The sequence below is a fragment of the Brachionichthys hirsutus genome, unplaced genomic scaffold, assembly GCF_040956055.1.
Source record: "Brachionichthys hirsutus isolate HB-005 unplaced genomic scaffold, CSIRO-AGI_Bhir_v1 contig_1470, whole genome shotgun sequence".
Lineage (NCBI taxonomy): Eukaryota > Metazoa > Chordata > Actinopteri > Lophiiformes > Brachionichthyidae > Brachionichthys > Brachionichthys hirsutus.
In genome coordinates this window covers 94797-113977 of record NW_027180412.1, presented here as the reverse complement: position 1 = coordinate 113977, position 19181 = coordinate 94797, and the positions used below count along the sequence as shown (strand labels likewise).

Below are 19181 nucleotides of genomic sequence, written 5' to 3'. Positions count from 1 at the left end.
AAGCTTCGGGGGGGAACTCTTTTAGCGATGGACCGGCTGTTTATTCGGTCCGCATGTAAACTACAGAGCGTGATTTATGCGCGGAAGACTGACTGCAGCAATTTCTATAAACATATATTAGCTCGAAAAACACCTTTGACCCAGAAGCACCCTGCTGTAAACATGAAGCTGCTCACGCACAACATGTTGACGTCTCACGTGAAGGGAGTCACCAAAGGATATCCGCTCCTCATCAAGGTAAACTAGCCGCATGGCTAACGGCTAGCACAGCCGAGTTCTAGCATTCAAAGGTAAACTAGCCGCATGGCTAACGGCTAGCGCAGCCGAGTTCTAGCATTCAAAGGTAAACTAGCCGCATGGCTAACGGCTAGCACAGCCGAGTTCTAGCATTCAAAGGTAAACTAGCCAAATGGCTAACGGCTAACACAGCCGAGTTCTAGCATTTAGGCTTGTTTTTATCGAGTTCAGAGGAGAGATAAACTATTCCTTGGGCGCTGCTTGGTGTACAGAAGTGTTTTAAAATCTCAATGGCAGCCCACAGGTTTTTTAATGGTGTTTAGGTCGGTTGTCATTGCTGTCTATTCCAGAATTGTGATGTCACTTAGTAACTATGGGGGGGGTGTCTTGTCAATTTGTACCAGTGTGAGTAGATGCCGATTGGGGCTCATGGTCTCTGCTGGTGGGACCAGTAGGAGCTAATTTCTGGTTATATTGATCCTGATTGTAGCATTGTAGTTGTTTTAGCATCCAAACGGCCCACAACTCTTTTCTTCGTGTAGGCGACCGAGGTGAAGGTGAATGAGGTCGAATTCAACCCTCAGTTTGTCATCCGGATGATTCCCAAACTGGAATGGAGCGCTCTGGTCCAGTCGGCAGATGAGGTCGGTCAAACCGTCAAGAGACTTTAGATTAGCCTGAGCACTAGTCCGTCTCAAAGAAATATGGTTGAAAGTGACTGTTTTTCCTTCTGCAGCTGGGCCAACGGCAAGACCTGCCGGAGGAGTTGGTGCCAGAATACGAAAAAGACGAGGATTTCCTCAAGAAAGTGCACCGAGTTCTATTGGAAGTAAGGAGCCGACAGTGTTTCCTCTTAGAGCTTTTCATTTTAAACGCGCGTATAATTTAGGGAAAACATTCTGCAAAAAGGCCACAAGAAATACTTGTTGATGGATAATTATCAACCTGTGTTTGATAAATCATAACTTTTTTTTTCTTTTTCACAATCTGGGATTTGGGAACTACTGCTCAAAAATGGCCTCCGTGTTCCGGGTTGCGTTTGCCGCAGGTGGAGGTGATAGAGGGATGCCTGCAGTGTCCCGAATCCGGACGAGAGTTCCCGATCTCCAGAGGAATCCCCAACATGCTGCTGAATGAAGACGAGGTCTAGACGGCATCAGACGGATGGATTATGGATATTCAAAGAAGGAGCAGAGAGGCTGGACTGGACTCCTGGTTTAAGTTGGAGCCATGAGGAAGCTGGCCCCCTCATGGAGATGTTCCCCGAGTGGAACCCCCCCCCCCCCCCCCAGCGCTTTTATCTGTATTTATTTTTGTTACTGTTCTGGACTTAATTTCTCTTTTTCAATAAAACTGTCCTGGTTTCAGCGGTTGATGTTATAATGGGGATATGGGGTTATTTCTATTATACACATTCCGAAATGTAGGTCCCGAGGCTCCACGAGCGAGAGGCGGGCTTTGAGCCCCGTCTCGCCCTCTCTGAGGGTTTCACAAAGGGCCTCGGGCCAGATGACGTGGCAGCGGCTTGGCTATATTTGTTTTTCAGGAAAAGAAGCAGGAAAAAAAAAATCAGGCTGGGTGGGAGGAGTTTCCTTTATTTTTATTTTCTGTCTTTCTTTTAAGCCACTCGGTGAAGCGCATGCACAACACCTGATGGTGCTGCCGGGGTAACCCGCCGCTCTGGAGCAGCAGTCGAGTCGGGACAGGAGCCCGTTTGTTTGAAGCTGCCGTTATCATTTTTAGAGACATGCCAGGACACGGGATGAAGGGAGGGGGGGGGTTCCTGACCAGATGTTTCGAGGGAGACCGAGTCTCTCCTACCTTTCCCTTCTACTTAGAGCAATTATAGGTCTGCACCCGCAACTATAATAATGGTATAATGGGATGGCAGCAAAGCAGCAATAAAAACCACCTCTGACAGATTAATAGTCCTCTCCAAATTCTGGGGTGTAATTAGGAATCAGACTGAAGAGCAACAGATCCTAGATTTAAAAGTTAGAAACGATAAAGTGAGCTGTGAAGCGATTTCATGAAGTGAGGATAATCCTCAGCCGTCTGCAAAAAGCAGGTTTACGATGAAAATCCCACAGATCCTGCCTGAAGCTGCATTTTGAGCTCTCCGGTTTGTCATTTTGATGTGTACCAAACTGTTTTGGGTGGGACCAGTAACTTCCTGGAGTCTGCACTGGTTTCCAGGCTCCTATTGAGTGGTTTGTATTTCACATTCAAAGGCAAATTCCTCTGCTTGCATTTGTAATGTGAAATAATGTCGGAATTAGGGAGCTCTGAGCGTGCAGTTAGGTGGATTTTGTTATTAACCTGATCCGTTTTTAGAAGCTGCCAACTTTGTGCTCAAACCAAATTTCAGATTTATTCACTTATAAGTAAATAAATCGAGAAATGAACAAACATAATCTTCCTATTGGTCCTACTTCATAATTCTCAATTTATGAAGTTTGGTTATGCTCAAATGATTTTTATGAGTCGTCTCAAGGCTAAAAATTTTTTTTTGAGAAAAACTGTCATAACGTCTTTATCCAAGAAATCTGGAAGGACCACTTCCTTGTTCGACTAACCCACACTGTAAAAAAAAGGCAGGAAAAATGGGGAGAAAATTACAACGTGACGGATCGCTGGGGTGTTGAATGGTTCTTATTCCAGCATCAATGCCGGATGTTGTTTGACCAGAGGAATAACATCATCCAGACTAAACAGCAACTCCAGGCAGCCATCACCCTGCCGGATGACGTCAGGAGGCGCGTCAGTCCATGAGGAGGAGGATTACGGCTCCGATCAAATGCCGATGCAGGACTCGCTGATAAATGGTCGCCTTGTATCCCACTAGAGAAATGTAATTTCAGGCGTTTATGTTAATGCTTAAAGCAACATAATTATTACAAATCAAAAATATATAATAATATATAGGAACAAAACAAAAAACACATGCCGCGTTCCAAATAAAACCTGCGAATCGTCTGTAAATGAGTTCAGAGCTCCCTAAAGATATCTTCTGTAGCTCGTCGTTAATGTTTGACTTTAAAGAGAGATAATGGCGAGACATCAGAGGACTTGCATACATTTTTTTTTTTTTTTTTTAAATCACAGTACCTTCACTTTGGTGGGAAGTCGCTCCTCCCTCTTCCAGCCCCCCCCCCGTCTGAGCCCGTCATGCTGGAGGTCTCAGCAGGCTGGGCGAGCTGAGGCGCTCTAATTTACTGTAGTTTCCTGCCGTCGTTTTTAATACAAGGAGCTCTTTCATTTTCCGGCATGTATTTTTATGTCGTCGGACTTTTCCGTGTTTTGATGTTTATATGAGCAGAAATAAGAGACTCGACATAAATCAACAGTTTGTTGTTGTTGTTTTTTTCACCTGACCTTCTACAGACTGCGTTCTGTTTACCTGCAGCGGGGAATGGGAGGGTCTCGTTGGTGTAGTTTTTAAGCTGTGACTGGATTTTGTGGAAGCGGGCATGGGTGCGCTCTTCAGCCCACGGACGCGCCTGGCGGAGGAAGATCCACGGGAGGCGCGCCGCTTCACATGAACGGAGGATTTGCGACATGGGCTGAGATGCTGCTCATCTGAAAGCTGTTGAATGGAAGGATGGAAGACGGGAACCGGCACCGGGCAGCCACGGAGCTTCTGAACGCACCGGTTTTTAATTTTAATTAGCCAATTAATTGCCGGAAAAAGAAAAAAAAAAAGAAAGCGCCTCCTGCGGTTGATTTGATAGATAAATATAATTTGATGTGTATTTCTGCATTCATGAAAATGTCTTCATGCGTCTGCTGGAACAATATCACACAATAATCCTAGCAGAATAAATATAAAGTCTGCGGATGTGTTTGATCTTTATCCACAGAAGATTCACCAAAACAGCCTAAATATTGGATTTATTTGTTTTTCAACGCTTTTCTTCATGAGGGACCTCGAGACTCTGCTTTAGCTCCAAAGTCCAGCTCATCTGGTCTCCCTCCCGGGGCCTGCAGACCTCGTCACCGGGAGCATGTGGCTCCCGCGCCTCGCGCTGCTGCTGCTGCTGCTCCGGTTCTCCGGCGTGTTGCTGGTGGACGGGATCAACACGTGTCAGTCCATCAACCTGGACAAGCAGAAGTCCCGGCGCATCGAGGCGGTGCGGGGTCAGATCCTCAGCAAGCTGCGCATCCGGAGCCCCCCGGACGAGGACGAGGACGAGGACCCCCCCGCCGGCGCGGTGCCCCCGGAGGTCATGCTGCTCTACAACAGCACGCGGGAGCTGCAGAAGGAGCGCGCGCGTCTGGCCGAGGCCACGTGCGAGCGCGAGAGCAGCGAGGAAGACTATTACGCCAAAGAGGTGCAAAGGATCGACGTGGCGCCCCCCCGCAGCGACTCAAGTGAGTGTTGAACCGGTTCCGGGGGGAATAAAAACCAATGGATCCAGTAGAATGGAGGAGAGCTCTTATGGATTCTCTTTGAGCGCCATAGATCAGACCTGGGATATTACGCTGGGGCGATATTGTGTTTGTTTGATGCATTTCCAACATTACCTCAGGAATTAGAAACACAAACCTCCGTTCCATTGTGGTAACCGATCCATATGGTTGATCACCGGATTGTTTCTGGTGCTGAACCATTAACGTTGGTCATTCGTGGTCTCAATCCAGACGCGGTGCAGCCGCCGGCTCCAAACCGCCATTACAGAGTCGTCCGCTTCGACGTCAGCGGGGTGGACCTGACCAACGGCACCCTGGTCAAGGCCGAGTTCAGGATCTTCAGAGCGCCCAACCCACAGGCCCGGGCCTCGGAGCAGAGGGTGGAGGTCTATCAGGTGAGCGGTGCACTGATGTAGTGTGTGTGTGTGTGTGTGTGTGTGTGTGTGTGTGTCGGCCTCCTCACAGCCTTGTTACTGTGTGTGTGTGTGTGTGTGTGTGTGTTATACCAGCTGCTGAGGCCAGATGAAGACAGCACCTCCACTGAACGTTACATTGACTCCCGTACGGTCCAGCTGAAGGCCAAGGGAGCCTGGATCTCCGTGGAGGTCACGGAAACCGTTAAGGACTGGGTGTCCGATCCGGGTCAGATTCAGCGGCAGGACATTTGCAGCGTTCATGGGCTGATCACAGTGTTCATCCTTCTCTCTCTCTCTCCTCTTACACTCATCAGAGAATAACGTCGGCCTGAAGTTGGGCGTCCACTGTCCCTGCTGCACCTTCGTCCCGTCCACCAACAACATCGTTCCCAATAAGAGTGAGGAGCTGGAGGCTCTTTTTTCAGGTTTGTTACAGAACATATTGGTGCCAAACTCTTTGAACTCCTGTCCAACCTGGTCACCCCCCCCATGGAGAACCTCAGCATCCTCATCTCCGCCACTTCTAGCTCCGCCTCCCGTCTTTTCCTCAGAGCCACTGTCTCGTAGACCTTTCCCTTCATCCTCGCTGACTCTCTCCTATCACAGAGCACACCTGATACTTTCCTCCACCCGGTCCAGCCTGCCTGCACACGACTCTACACTTCCTTTCCGCATTCTCTCCATCACTCTGCGCTGTTGACCCTCAGTACATGAAGTCCTCTACCTTCTTTACGTCTATTCCTTGTAACCTCAACTTGTAGCTGTTATATTCCTCTCTGCAGGCGTGGACGATGAGAGGCTTCGGCAGATTAGGAAGCCCGGCCAGGTTAAGGGCCAGGCGGATTTCAGCGCCAAGACTCCACACCTCATCCTCACCTTGCTGCCCAGTGACAGGGTGGATAACCCCGCCAAGAAGAGCCGCAAGAAGAGGGCTGCTGCCTCAGACCCCACGACCTGCTCCCGGTAGGACGCCAGCCGGCCACCAAACAGCAGAGACATTTTATAATAAGGAAATCTAGTCGCGTTGGGCAGCGCATTTTTGCGTTCGTCCCCTCTGACCCCAGACCCATGACTCAAACTATGCGTGGCAAAACAATATGACCCTGTATTTGGACTGCAGGCCAGTAGACATGAACTATTTCTGTGTATGTTGTATCTCAGTGGTTCGGACCAGGGCTGCTGCCTGCGCTCGCTCTACATCGACTTCAGGCGCGACCTCAACTGGAAATGGATCCACGAGCCCAAAGGCTACAAGGCAAACTTCTGTGCCGGCAACTGTCCTTACCTCTGGAGCGCCAACAACCACTACAACATGGTGAGCCGTTCAGGGTCATCCGTTTTAAATTACGTGTGGCCAGGGCTGGATGTTTAAGCTCAATGCCTGTAGTACCAAGTATTGAATACTGTGAAGCTCCAAATACTGAAATCAAACCCTACGATCGGCATCTGATGTAAGTAAATGCGTGTTTTTATTGGGGCTACATGTGTTTAGTCACTGATCAATATTTAAGAAGTTTGCCTGCAGAGTTTTTAGGTGTCTTCTATGTTTTAGTGTCGCAACCCCTCCAGCCCGTCAGCGACAGTTTTGTAGACGTGACAGACGCCTGACAGATGATGGAAATAGAAACCATCTCCACTTACAAAACAGTCCAAACCCTCCAGTTCAAACAAAAAGCAGCTCCTGGAATGTCAGGAAACATATTTTGCATCTTGTCTCTCTAGTAAAACACTCTGGTTTCAACCCGAGCACCTTTCAACTCGGCTTTAACGTATAGAAACCTTGACATGTGGGTGATGTTTGCCTTTAAATGAGCTTTAAGTGCATCGTTTGTGGCTACTAAACACCGTCGTTAGCTAAAGCTGGCTAACCCCAGCGTCATAAATCGGCCGTCGCCTCGGCAGACTGTCACAGAGCATATAGCTTCATGTAGCCGAGCTGCGCGGCTCGCAGCCCGTCTGTCTTCTTCACGCAGCGGCTCCTACAGAACCTCAGAACTTTTATTCCCTCATGTCTGTAATTGTGGTACAAATTCACAGAACTTTCACATTTATTGGACTCATAAATCTGCTCCAATTAAACATTTTGCTGCTCACACCCAGCGGCTGGCTGGTCCGCTGAGCTAGCACAAATATAAGGGACGGGGGGGAACGGCTAGCTTGAAGACTTTATTAATAATCCTGCCAGGTAAAAAGCTAAAGTTTTTGCTTTCCTACTATTTTTAGGACAAATTTAATACATTTGCATTTGTTACGTTTTTCTCCCAACTGGGGAAAAACGTTCCTATTCCATTGCAAAATGTGCTTGACATCAGCGCTTCTCTATGAAGCTCCTACATACTGTATGTATGCTGTAATAAGAGCAAAGACAAAACACAAGTAAAGACATTTTCTCATGTGAAATCACCACAAGCAAAAAAAAAACCCCATTTGGTCATGGAGAAAACTCATCATTCATGTTCAAGCACTGATTAAAAATAGATTTATGTTTTCTCCTCTGGCCAGATCCTGCCTCTGTACAACAAGCTGAACCCGGAGGCCTCCGCCGCACCCTGCTGCGTCCCTCAGGACCTGGAGCCCCTCACCATCATGTACTTCATAGGCCGCACGCCACGCGTTGAACAACTGTCCAACATGGTGGTTAAATCCTGTAAGTGTCGCTGAGCCCGGAAGAAAAACCATCACAGGGCGATAAACTACAAACTGGCGTTCACGGATGATGGATCCTTTTGTTCATTAATGTTTAGAAAACGTTTGAGAATTTATATTTTTATGCTTCCTGACTCAAATATCACGACTTTGCTCCCATTCTTTAATTCATGAAAACCTTTTTTCAATTTTCTTAAATCTGGAATTTCTCATTTCATTTCGGACTCTGTAAATATGGCAACGTAAATGTATTTGCACCTGTACCTGTGCTTGGATATTAAAGAGGGATTTGTGTGACTTGGCCAAATTCTGTCTGTATGAAAAGGATTCTTTTTAATCAGGATTTTGATCCTGCAGCCGTGGATGGAGCAGAGGGAGCTGGACGGCTGTGCGTGTTTGCTTTGGGTGAAGGTGTTGCTAGAAAGGCAATGGCGTGGAGATCTTTAAGGCGAAGGAGGCCGGGAGCAGATAGGAAGGAGAGAGAGGAGCTGTGTCCAAGCACGGGGCGCTGCCAGCCCTCTGCGGTCCCGGGCTGAAATCTGCCCGGCGTAAACAGGATGTGAAAGATTTCCAGACACCAACCCTACCACTCACGGAACGCTAGATTTAAATCTCTCTCTCTCTCTCTCGCTCTCTCGGTTCTGGGATTTGTGGTGGGAGGAGAGAGCGAGAGAAAAGAGAGGCTTTGAAAATGAGACGCTGGATCATAGGGCTGTATTTGGAACTAGTTTGGAAGGTGGTGTTTTGCAGCCTTAGCAAATTTGTAACTGTTTGGGTCTGGCTCAAACATTCCGAAATCACACTCTCATGCTCATTTTTCCAAGCTGTTGACTCATTGCTGTTTATATTTTTGTCACATCAGTCTCACTAATCACTCGCACACAAATTCGGTCTGCTCACCCGAGAATCCTCCCTGAACCACTTTTGACAGAATGCTGAAAAAAACAACATGCCCCGAGCTGATTTTAAATATAGGCTCTCTGGTATGCCAGCGGTCTGCGTGCATTTGTGAGAGACGGAGGGCAACTGGGTGTGTGGGGGGGGGGTGTGGCTGGTGAGGTCAGACATACATTGATAGAGCAGACATGATCAGCTTTGATTGTGATTGTCCCGTGTTCTCTGAGGGGGCCCAGCAGGAAGATAGATATGATATATGTTGGTTTTTTCTTGTTGGTGCGAGAATGTGTTTTGTTTTTGAATAGAAAGCGCAGCATTCTGACAGGCACACAAGGTTGTCGCAGCAACATCCGTTTGTGGATCAGAGCTTTTTCATCAATTCACTAAAATTATAGAGGGTGAGCTCATGATGTCGCAGTAGGTGGCGTTTGCTGCGGTCGCACCGACTAAGTTCATGAAAACACAAAATACACATCTAAAATAAGAATGAGCGGTTGTTCATTCGACTGTACAATTACATTTAACAAGAAATCAAAGCTTTTCACAGATCGTCCTAAAGAAGAAACTTACAGAAAGAACTGGAATCAGGCGCTGAAATGTAGAAATCTTTTTTTTTTTTTAATCCCCAGAGAATTTATCACTTTTTCCAAAAATGCCTTCAGTCCATTCATTTTGTGCAGCTGCTTATGTTGTGCAGGTGTGCCAGGAGGCTGGACAAGTCGCCAGTTCATCACAGGGCTCCATAGAAAAACAAACAACCGACCATACTCACATTCACCTATATGAGCACTGAATCACCTCCTCTGGACTGTGGAAAGAAGCTGGAGAACCCAGACGGGACCCAGAGGGAACCCACACAGGCATGGCCCACGGCCTCAAGTGGCATTGAGGCTACAGTGCTACCCACTCTGCCTCTGTGTCGCCATCCAGAAGCTTAACGTAGGTAAAAAAAAAAAAAACGTTTCAGCCTCCCAAAGTCTTCCTCATCATGCATCCACAAGCATCAAGCAAGCAGGGCTTTTTTTTTTATTCATGACAATAATTTATAGTTTGATTTATTCCCAGTTTCAGTTTCCTTTTCCAAAGGTGGCCATGCGTCAGGATGTTTCGCCTCTCAGTTCCACTGAGGCGTGTTACAGTGGGCGAGTGATGCCAGTGCTTAGTAGCGCCAGCGCCAGGAAATACGCGTTTCTGATTTGCTCAGAGTGGAGTGGGAGGGTCTCGTTTTGTTAGTTTTGTTCTTTTATTAATATTCTCAGCGTTGTTGTTGTTAGTGCGAAGATGCAGGACTTTACTGGATCGTGTCATTAGGCCCATCAGGTGCAGCTTCGTTTCCAAGAACTCTCCTCACCCTCAGGTGGCGTTGGCCCCCCCACCTCCTCAGTGCACCTCCTCTACATAGCTGTGGTTATTTCTTACGCCAGTTGTGGCATGCGTCTTGATTAAAGGCAGAAATCTCAGATATTTATAAAAGAAAGTCAAAAGTAACCGGGTTTCTAGATGCTTTCGCGAGTAAAGTTGGCGAACTGGGCCTTTAACTTATCCACGCTGCTCCTGCTGTTGAAGTAGAGATCCAAACTGTTCTCAGCCGCACTAAGAATGCAGCCTCAATCCGAGTGTGTGTTTGTCGGTGCACTGGTGAGCTGTGGTGAGGCTCCCTCCCCCTGAGTAAACTAGACCCAGCATCTGTTAGTCTTTTCCAGTTAACTACCTCTTGCTGCATGCAACCTGCACTTATCCCACCGTAGAGCGCCTCGCTCTGTCTCACACTAAGTCCCACTGTTCTTGGAGAGGGAAAGCCTGCTGTGGATATTGACCACCTCACACACACACACACGCACACACACACCCCTCTATAACGTGTGCATGTAGACCCTAAAAGCCACCAAACACACCCATATATACACACACACACACGCTGCTTGTTTCCTAATAGTGTCACAGCTCTGGGTATTTACGCTCTCGTGCACCAATACCGACCCAAACTATAAGAGATCCTTTGAAAACGTCTGGAAAATGTTGTCTAGGATGTCAGCGAGCGATCGCACCAACGGCTTTGCATCAAATAGAACATGCCTTGCATTCATGGTCACATTTAAACCGTTCCTATTTATTTATGGATGTTGAATCCCGCTCTTGGGCCAACAGTCCACTGTAAATACAACATTTGTAAAGTCATGCAAGCACCAAAGTGGCGAGGAGAAAAGAGAGTAAACAGAGGAAACCAATCTGAGGCCGCTGCTGCATTGAAGCCGTATTTTAAGAGGCTTCTGAACTCGAAGACCCCACGGAGTCAAACCCGCAGCGGCCTGACCGTTCCCGTTTGGAACAGAAGGGGGCGACACTGCCACGATATCCATCTGAAAATGTTGTCCCTCCCTCACGCTTAGAAAAAGACTAAAGGTTCATTGATGTTCAACATTAAAGGAGAACACGGATACAGACAGAGCCTTCTGGACGACGTAGATAAAACGCTTCTTCAACATGTCTCCGATACGATGGAGAATTCCTCCTGGACAAACTCTCCACCCACACATTCCAGTGTGTTTGTGCGCCACAGACAAACACCATGTACCTTGCTGCTGCTGCTGCTGCTGCTGACGTGACTTACTTTTTGCCCGTCTCCTCTTTTTTAAGTAAAGCATCAGTTCTCTCAACCTCATCTTCAGTCAGTCCAACCGCAGCAGATCCAGACACGCCCTGTCTCATGATCAGCTTTATTGTCTTAGAAAATATCTCCTCTGCTCTCTCCGAGCTTTCTTAAATTTTAATTTGTATTACTGTATTACGGTATTACTGTATTTACTTCTTTCTACCTGAGGCGTAGGAACACACAGCTACACATAACTGGTGGTGTTTAAACATGTGATAAAGTTCTCAAGACTTAAAGCGTAGATTTTGGGACAGCCCTATAAACATAGCATACCTGCAGAACTGAGGCTAAGCATAATAATAAAAATGCATCTTTGATGGTGAGATGTGCTCATGGTAGATGCAAGCGCTCAGTCGGCTTCGAACCCGCAGCTCTGGTGAAGTCTTGCCTTAGAGCGGCAGCGCCGAGCTTGTTTGGGTCCCTGGTGCCAAGTCTGAAAGAGAAGAGCGTGGAGGTGGAGTGGGGGGGTTTGAAGGCGGACTCTCAGTGTCGGGCCTCCTCACCTGCAGGGGGCTCCACTTGTGAGACAGCTGCCTTCTTAAGCTCCTCCTCTTTGGTTTTTGTGGTTTTCTCCGGTTCTCGCTTGCTGCTGAAAGGCCACGGTCGCTCAGAGTGTCTGAGGACTCGTCGATGTAAGCCAAGTTCTCGCCAAAGAAATCCAGCAGCTGGCAGTTGGCCGAAGAGGCAATGTTGAGCGCGGCGGAGGGGAGGAGGATCGGATGGCAAGAAGAGGGAATGAAAGGAGGAAATGGGGTGAAGTGAGGGGGAAAAACGGCGGCAGGTGCCCCCGGTTTGCCCCCCTGGTTTGCTTTATATTCATGTTCCTCTCCTGAAACCAGTTCAGTTTTGTCCCGTGTTGCGTTCATGTCTGTGACTCCGCCCTCCTCCATCCTGCTGGGTGCATGACAGGGCTGGAAACTGTGGAGGGCAAAGCAGGATGAGGAGACGGAGGAGGCATCTGATCCGGAGTCAAAAGGAGACTCGGATCCAGATAGGGATCCTCCCGGCAAGGCGGCGCCTGTCGAGTCCAGCTCTGAGGCGGAGTGGGCCACAGGGAGGGAGAACGAGCGGGGCAGCAGGGGAGGAAATGGCCTGCCCTCCACCTGCAAACCCACGGCAGGGTCAGCCTTCGATCCAGGGCACAATCTATCTCCAGCAGCCCTGACTTGGGGTCTGGATTTTGCTGACCTCTCACAAGACGAATGGGCCTCCAGCTGGCTCATGGAGCCAAAGAGGCTGGCCCACTGGTTCGGTAGGCGTCCATTTTCAGCTCCTCCTCGAGCCCAGTGTCCCAGAGTGGCCTGGGCTCCCCGACGGATGCGGCGGCGCTCACTACGTTTCCAGCGCCGGCGCTGCAGGAGGAAGGGGTCGTTGAACTCCAGAGGATTGGGGATGTGAAAGTCCATGGACATGTTCTGGATGTTCTGAGTCCAGTCGGTAGCGTGAGCTCTCAACTCCTCCATCTGAGGGTGAGAGACAGAGAGAGACGGAGACATGAGTCGGGGGGGGGGGAGCTGCTCCTCTCTTGGGTCGCATCTAGCGCTCACCTCAGCGCGAGTCCTCTTAGATAGCACCCGTAGCCAGTTGCCTATCATGGTGAGGATAGAAGCAAAGTAGGCAAGCCCAAACACGATCCACAGCAACACCAGCAGCTTGTACACCAAGCCATCAGGGCCGCCGCCTACACACAGACGACATGACCTCAGCGGGGGTTCCATGTGCCGCTGGGTTCCGCTCAGCTCCACAGAGAGTTCTAGTATTCCTACTATTTTGATTTGTGTCACGAGATCCCTAAGTGACGTCTCTGGTCGACGTGAGACTCGTTCCACAGCTGACCCGTGGGCTCCGACCCTGGGAAACCATTTTACTACCTCGCAATGTTGTGAACAACTTCTATTCCGGGTGCCGTCACCTGCTACATAGTCGCCGAAACCGAGAGTGGTGAGCGTGATCACCACGAAGTAGAAGGACTCCAGGAGAGACCAGTGTTCCGCTCTCTCAAACACAACCGTCGGCACAGCCAGGAAGATCAAGCAACCAATCAGGATGGAGAGAACAGCTGAGATCACTCGCACAGTGGTCGGCCGGACTTTACGCTTCTGAGAGACAGAAACAGAAATGAGGTTTAAACAATACTCAACCCGTTTATTGCTGTGACATCACAGCAATAAACCGGAATAATCTGAGACTCAAAAATAAAGTTTTCACATCATAAAAACAGCAATAACAATAAAGCTCATTGCGTTTCAAGTGAACAAGACGTGATGTTATAATGTAAAACATTTTAAAGAAAGTACAAACATAATGAAAGAGGAGCAGAATAGCTGCGACTAATAAATCCATTCCACGCTCAGGGTGAAACGTTCTCACCAGGAAGAGCGTCTCGATCTTCCCTACAACTCTCCGCAGCACCGTGGCCATGTGGTCGCCCACGCCAGCGAGCAGGATGCCGAACATGGGGATGCCCACCAGGGCGTAGCACACACAGAACAGCTGGCCGTACAACGTCTGAGGAGACAGGTTCCCAAAGCCTGTTCAACAAAAACAACACATTGTTGCCATGGACACTAGTCCCATAACCAGCCAGCCAATCTTTTAGACTTGCAGGTACGCACTCTTTCCATTCGTGGTCTTCCCCTAAGACAGCTGGTCATTGTTGTGGGAGCTACAAAGTGCACAGCGCCCACCTACCTATGGTAGTAATGATGGTACCACAGAAGAAGAAGGCGGAGGCCAGGGTCCAGCGGCTGGTGATGTTGGCTGGAGGGTTGACTACGTCCAGCCCTGCCTCCACTGCTGACACGACGCCCTGCAGGAAAAGGATCACGTCTTGTGTTATCAATCTTTGGGATGTCAACCTAAAAGTATCAGTTAGTAGTTACACTAAAGTCACATTCACCGTCAGCGTTTATGTAACGAGGAGTCGCTTACTGTCTCCAATGGTACCTTCAAGAGCTCATTGAAGTCCACCTCGGTGATGCACGACTTATTCTGCAGGAAGCTTTGCTTGGTAGTGAGCAGGTCGTCGTAGGCCAAATTCTCATTAGGGACCTCCAAGGTGCGGAAAACAAGCGCTCCCATTACCAGATACAGCACGACCCCCATCAACAGGGCAAAGAGGGTGGTACCCCGCATTTTCTCCCCGCTGACCCTCCAGGGTGAGGGGCCGGAGTCCAGGATCTGGTCGGGCTTTCAGTCGGGATACAGGGCACAGCTGGCCGGAAACGGGAAGTTACTTCAGAGAGGCACTCCGAGTGTGAGCGCGGAAACGAGTAAAGACGTCACACAAGTGTTCCTGGAAGGTTGACGGGCTTTAAAATCTGCATTTATACATCAGAGTGTCCGAAGAGGCGATCCCTGACAGTGAAAGTGAGACTTCAAGGGTACACTTAAGTCTTTTATTTATGAATACTCTTCTTATATCCCAACACATTAATCTGATACTTGTAATACAGATAGATATTTTACATTAAATCAGGTCATAAAATGTTTTTATTAATAAAAACATGTGCCACTGAAACTTGGACAATCAGGAAATAATTACCTGGCTGCGTCAAAAACCCGCATCCATACCAGGATCCTGCTCCCTCAAGCTTAAGTTCCACATCTTTATCCTTATTCTTTAAAATCCATTCATCGATTAATAACCTTTTAGAAATACACCAAAGACACGCAAAGAAATCCTGGCAGCAAGGGCATCTGATTCCAGCACAGCCAGGGCCTGGCAGTTCGTTTTGGGACTACAAACTTAAAAGGTCATTTCCTGTTTTCTCAGGCTATCTTAAGACAAGGATATCTGTACTTCCACTGAAAGCCGTGATCGTCTCACCGTGAGAAGAGCCTTTCCAATGTAAGAACTTTCTGTCAGGGTCTGTGTTCACTGCAGTGAGACTTCTAGAACTTTTGCTAATTGTAGCACAAAATAGTGGACGGATTTTTCACTGTGTTTGTTTGTTTGTTAGCAGGATTATGGAAAAACCTCTGGATGGATCTTGATGAATACAAATCTGAAGATGGGTCTTTGTCTAATTTAGATCCCATTCAATTTTGAGAATGATCCGAACACACATCTGGATACAAAAATATGGATTTTCCCATTTACTTATAATGGAGGCTTTTTCAAAAAAATCACATCTTGCAAAAATATGCATTCAGTTGATTTTAAACTCACTTTTACGTCAGCTTGCATGGCAGGCAATACCTTAAATTCACTGAGAGCTCATCCAACACCGGGTGATGCAGAAATCCTTCCTCTCTTCCTGCTCTGCGTTCTCTCTTGTCCAACCTGTAGCGTTCAGGAGGGGATGATTGTCGTCTCTTTCGGCTTCTCAGCACACACACACACAAAACATGTGTAAAGGAATGGATGGGGTTTCAATCTGGAGCCGTTTCCTGTTTCTCTCTGCTTTCGCATTAAATAAGAGTTCAGATTGTGGACACTTCATCTTAATAACCAGGGAGGGACACCAGGCTGTCCTGCCTGTGGTCTCTCAAAAGATAAGAGTCTGCCAAAGCTCCAAAAATGATATTAACAAAACAAAAACCATGTTTCTTTGAAGAGCGTTTACCTTTAGAACAGAGACAGGATGAGGATTTTGGAGCTTCATGCTCAGGATCAGACTTTGACAATGTTCTGAGATTTACCAGAGTCTGGCCATCTGTTAGCATTCTGCGCTAATGGACTGCTGGGGTTTGGTTCGGTTGGACAGCCCTGTGCTCTGCCCCCCCCCCCGGCATATTCTGATATTTTTCTATGACCGTGAGGGAGGGGGCCTTAGAAGAGAGCAGAACTGGTGCTGCTGAACCTTAAGTTAAACAGAGGGACAGGTGGGAGCATCAATCAGGATAGGAGCTGTTTGAAAGGACTCACGGGAGACGTAGCCGAGTGAACATTAGTGGAATTTTGTGGAAGATTGTTTCATTGGACTGAGCCAGCAAACAAAAAATGAATCCAACATCAAAACTTATTTTGTCTCAACATCAAACCTCGAGGGAAGAATAAGAGCATCTGTTGACGAGGAAGTCTCATCCACAGAGGAAGTTACAAATCAGGGAGAGAATAAAGGTCCTTCGAGATGCAATGACGTTCATAGGCAGTCAACAAAGACATCAGAGCGAGTTCATGTTACGTCTCTTCATCTCTAATTTCATGCTCATGCCCAAAAATGACACGGCTGTTCCAAGATAAGAGCCGAGAGAGAGAGAGAGAGAGAGAGATCACAGGAAAATAAGGGAATGTTTTAGAAAAGGCCAGAGAGCAACACCTGATCAAACCCAAGAAGCACACATTTCTGCTTATAAAGGGAAAGTAAACCACTGCATCAGACGGTCTCAACAACATTAACATTATAACTGTTGCTAAGCCCTTTGACAGAAACTTCTCTTCATGTCTTACCTTCAGTTTGGAGAAATGAAGCGATCAGAGTTTATCCCATGCAGCCTGCAGCACAGCGCTGTGTGCGCTTCTCCTTGGAAGGTGTTTCCCCATTCTGGTGACCATGCATCACTCTGAGAGAGGAGGAGATGGGAGAAGAAGCATTACAGCACCAGGAGCATGATCCAAGCCCCATCTCTACAGAGGAAGCGCAGAGTTTCCTGGGGGGGAGTGGTCTTGCCCTCTAAATCCTGGCCTTTCCTACTCGTCTTTTTGGGAAGTAAAGAACATAAATTTGTTTCTTCAAAGTCAAAGTTATGGTTTGCACATTTTTTCTTGCTCTTGAGGAGTAGGATCAAAGTTGGAGCGTCTAATTCCTCTATTCTTTAATTTTCTGTTTCAAGTCTTTGAGTACCTTCTCCATAATGTGTTCGAGACCGAGAGGCGAAGGGAGGGGGGTTTGCTAATTACGGAAACACTTACGTGATTAAACAAATATATTCCACAAGACTTTGAGGCGCTCTTCATCATTAAAGTCGAACTCATTTATACCAAATTGTCTCCTATTTGGAATAAAAAAAAAAACTGGTACACAACTTACATGAAATTATTTTTTTTAAAAAGTACCGGTATATGACCTTCAGATCGTTAAGATAAATGAATCCACAAGACAACAGCTAAATTAAGAGCACGTTTTATTCTAGTAACAAACACAAGGCAGATGCAGGCATATCAAATTGTCCATAAGAAGGCAACAAACACACTGTGAACTCACTAATCCTGACTCACTGCCAGAAGACTACAGATCCCAGAGATATTTAGGCAGCCGTCAGGGAGGAGACGTGTGTGGGTGTGTGTAGGCAAGGCAAGTGGAAGGCAATGGTGCCGAGAAAGGCAGTGATAGTCCACGCCGTCCTGTTCACACCCAACACGACGTCGACGACGACGCCACTAAATGAAACGCAAACGTGAAATAAAAGAGAATAAAAAGCAGAGCTTTCACACAAATACGTCTGAAAACTTCGTCTGAAATTTACTCACAGGACACTTTCACATGCTCACGTTCAAATGTCAAGTGAAAGAGTCAGTGTGTCTCTTTGTGTTCCACACAGGCCACCAAAACATCTCTGAGTGATTTCATCAGAGCAAGCCGGTGTCCTGAGAGGCAAGTCTATCTAGAATCAGTTACTTTTACTATTCCTCCAAATCTATTTATCTTCACAGCGGCTGATCAGACAAAGAACATGTCACAGCATCTCCTGCTTATTATTCATTTCAATAAATGGTGCAAAATTCGTGGATTCACTCCTGGAGGCCAATTAAATGTGTGTAAAATCCAACTTTCACACATTAAATCACAACGTTGTAGAACAGCAAGTGAATGAGTGAAGCAGCTTTAGCTTATTAGACATCTTTCACTCTGATTTAACGCCCTCTGAAGCCACAAGCCTTCTAAATGGTTCGGGATGCACAAGTCACTCCATCAACGACCAGATCAGATAAGTGTGTACACGAGGTTGTTAGTAGTAGTAGTAGTAGTACCGGTAGTAGTAGTTAGTTCAGGCTAAACATGAAAATATCCTTTAACTAGGCTAAAATAAGAAAAGTGGTGACATCTTCTATCACAGGGGGAAATAGAACAAAATATACAGTCCGCATTCATGCACAAACAACATTTGTGCAAAAAAAGACAAAAAACATCTCAGATATAATCTAAGCTGTATCCATGTGTTCTGCTAGTAAACAAAGCTCCACACGTTTTTGGTAAATTCATCACAGAGCTGACCACTGAGTGCTTGTGAGCGTTAAGACAGAGAAGCAGAGCGGCCGAAGGAGAAAGCAGCGGAGTGCGTCTCCATATATGGAGGGGAAAGCAAAGCAGGTTAGTCTGAGTCATAGGCATCCCCCCCCCCCCCCTCTCTCTCCCACACATACACAAACACCGAGATGAAGACATACATGTTCACATTCACAGCTAACGTTTTTGTAAACGCCTGGCCTCTCCGAAAACACACGAGTGTCTAAAAAGAACCCAAGTGAAGTATTAAAAAAGAAGAACGTACACACAGTGTCACATTTTCACAGAAGGCCTCTCTGCTTCACCTTTTTGGAAAAAAAAATACCTTTATAAGCTTCAGTGAGGCAAACTGGGCTGGACACACAAGCTAATGCTGAAACACTAAAACAAAAAGGTCCCTTTGGAAAAGTAGCTGCAATCGGCAACAAGCTCAAACTCTACTTCACCTAGAAATAAATATGTGTGTTTAAGAGGACTGATTGTGATGCACAGCTTCCACACGGCGATCAGAAGATGAGCTGGTGATGGCCCAGAGGCTTCATGCCCACAGTCGAGGCGCTCGGTGTGCAAAGACGTCCATGCGGGGATTGCAACCGCTTTGGGAGCTTTCCTGCTTTCATCTAGCGAGCTTCCGGCTGCTGGCGACCGGCCGGTCCCTGGAGACGGCAAGACAGAGGACTCAACACAAAGGAGGAAGATGTTCATCTTGAATGGAGACAAAATCAGTTTTTATCCAACTAAAATGGAAAA

The 19181-nt window shown here is 47.3% G+C and overlaps 3 protein-coding genes across 3 annotated transcripts; 2 read left to right on the top strand and 1 right to left on the bottom strand.

Moving 5' to 3' along the window:
• The first annotated feature begins 63 nt into the window (after positions 1 to 63).
• Positions 64 to 1556, top strand: LOC137914758 (multifunctional methyltransferase subunit TRM112-like protein). Its single transcript, XM_068758255.1, has 4 exons — positions 64 to 237; positions 780 to 881; positions 974 to 1066; positions 1286 to 1556. The coding sequence occupies exons 1-4, from the start codon at positions 163 to 165 to the stop codon at positions 1385 to 1387; spliced, it is 372 nt and encodes a 123-aa protein (XP_068614356.1). The 5' UTR covers positions 64 to 162; the 3' UTR covers positions 1388 to 1556.
• Positions 1557 to 4241: 2685 nt separating this feature from the next.
• LOC137914748 (transforming growth factor beta-2 proprotein-like) lies at positions 4242 to 7724 on the top strand. The gene is made up of 7 exons (XM_068758245.1): positions 4242 to 4608; positions 4879 to 5042; positions 5157 to 5289; positions 5378 to 5488; positions 5846 to 6026; positions 6225 to 6378; positions 7566 to 7724. Exons 1-7 carry the CDS (start codon positions 4242 to 4244, stop codon positions 7722 to 7724), a joined length of 1269 nt encoding a protein of 422 aa, XP_068614346.1.
• A 3924-nt stretch (positions 7725 to 11648) lies between these two features.
• On the bottom strand, positions 11649 to 14394 carry LOC137914745 (uncharacterized). The gene is made up of 6 exons (XM_068758242.1): positions 14206 to 14394; positions 13951 to 14068; positions 13630 to 13790; positions 13172 to 13358; positions 12807 to 12940; positions 11649 to 12722 (listed from the first exon to the last, which is right to left on the bottom strand). The coding sequence occupies exons 1-6, from the start codon at positions 14392 to 14394 to the stop codon at positions 11649 to 11651; spliced, it is 1863 nt and encodes a 620-aa protein (XP_068614343.1).
• Between the last annotated feature and the right edge of the window lie 4787 nt (positions 14395 to 19181).

What these genes read in the sequence shown, in the direction of transcription:
- LOC137914745 (XM_068758242.1), bottom strand. Translation starts at nt 14,394, where the DNA reads ATGCGGGGTACCACCCTCTTTGCCCTGTTGATGGGGGTCGTGCTGTAT. An exon ending in TACCATCATTACTACCATAG is followed by an intron (nt 13,791 to 13,950) that starts GTAGGTGGGCGC and finishes TTTGTTGAACAG; the next exon opens with GCTTTGGGAACCTGTCTCCT. An exon ending in CTAAGAGGACTCGCGCTGAG is followed by an intron (nt 12,723 to 12,806) that starts GTGAGCGCTAGA and finishes TCTCACCCTCAG; the next exon opens with ATGGAGGAGTTGAGAGCTCA.
- LOC137914748 (XM_068758245.1), top strand. Translation starts at nt 4,242, where the DNA reads ATGTGGCTCCCGCGCCTCGCGCTGCTGCTGCTGCTGCTCCGGTTCTCC. An exon ending in GCCCCCCCGCAGCGACTCAA is followed by an intron (nt 4,609 to 4,878) that starts GTGAGTGTTGAA and finishes GTCTCAATCCAG; the next exon opens with ACGCGGTGCAGCCGCCGGCT. An exon ending in CCAACAACCACTACAACATG is followed by an intron (nt 6,379 to 7,565) that starts GTGAGCCGTTCA and finishes TCCTCTGGCCAG; the next exon opens with ATCCTGCCTCTGTACAACAA.
- LOC137914758 (XM_068758255.1), top strand. Translation starts at nt 163, where the DNA reads ATGAAGCTGCTCACGCACAACATGTTGACGTCTCACGTGAAGGGAGTC. An exon ending in GATATCCGCTCCTCATCAAG is followed by an intron (nt 238 to 779) that starts GTAAACTAGCCG and finishes TTCTTCGTGTAG; the next exon opens with GCGACCGAGGTGAAGGTGAA. An exon ending in TGGTCCAGTCGGCAGATGAG is followed by an intron (nt 882 to 973) that starts GTCGGTCAAACC and finishes TTCCTTCTGCAG; the next exon opens with CTGGGCCAACGGCAAGACCT.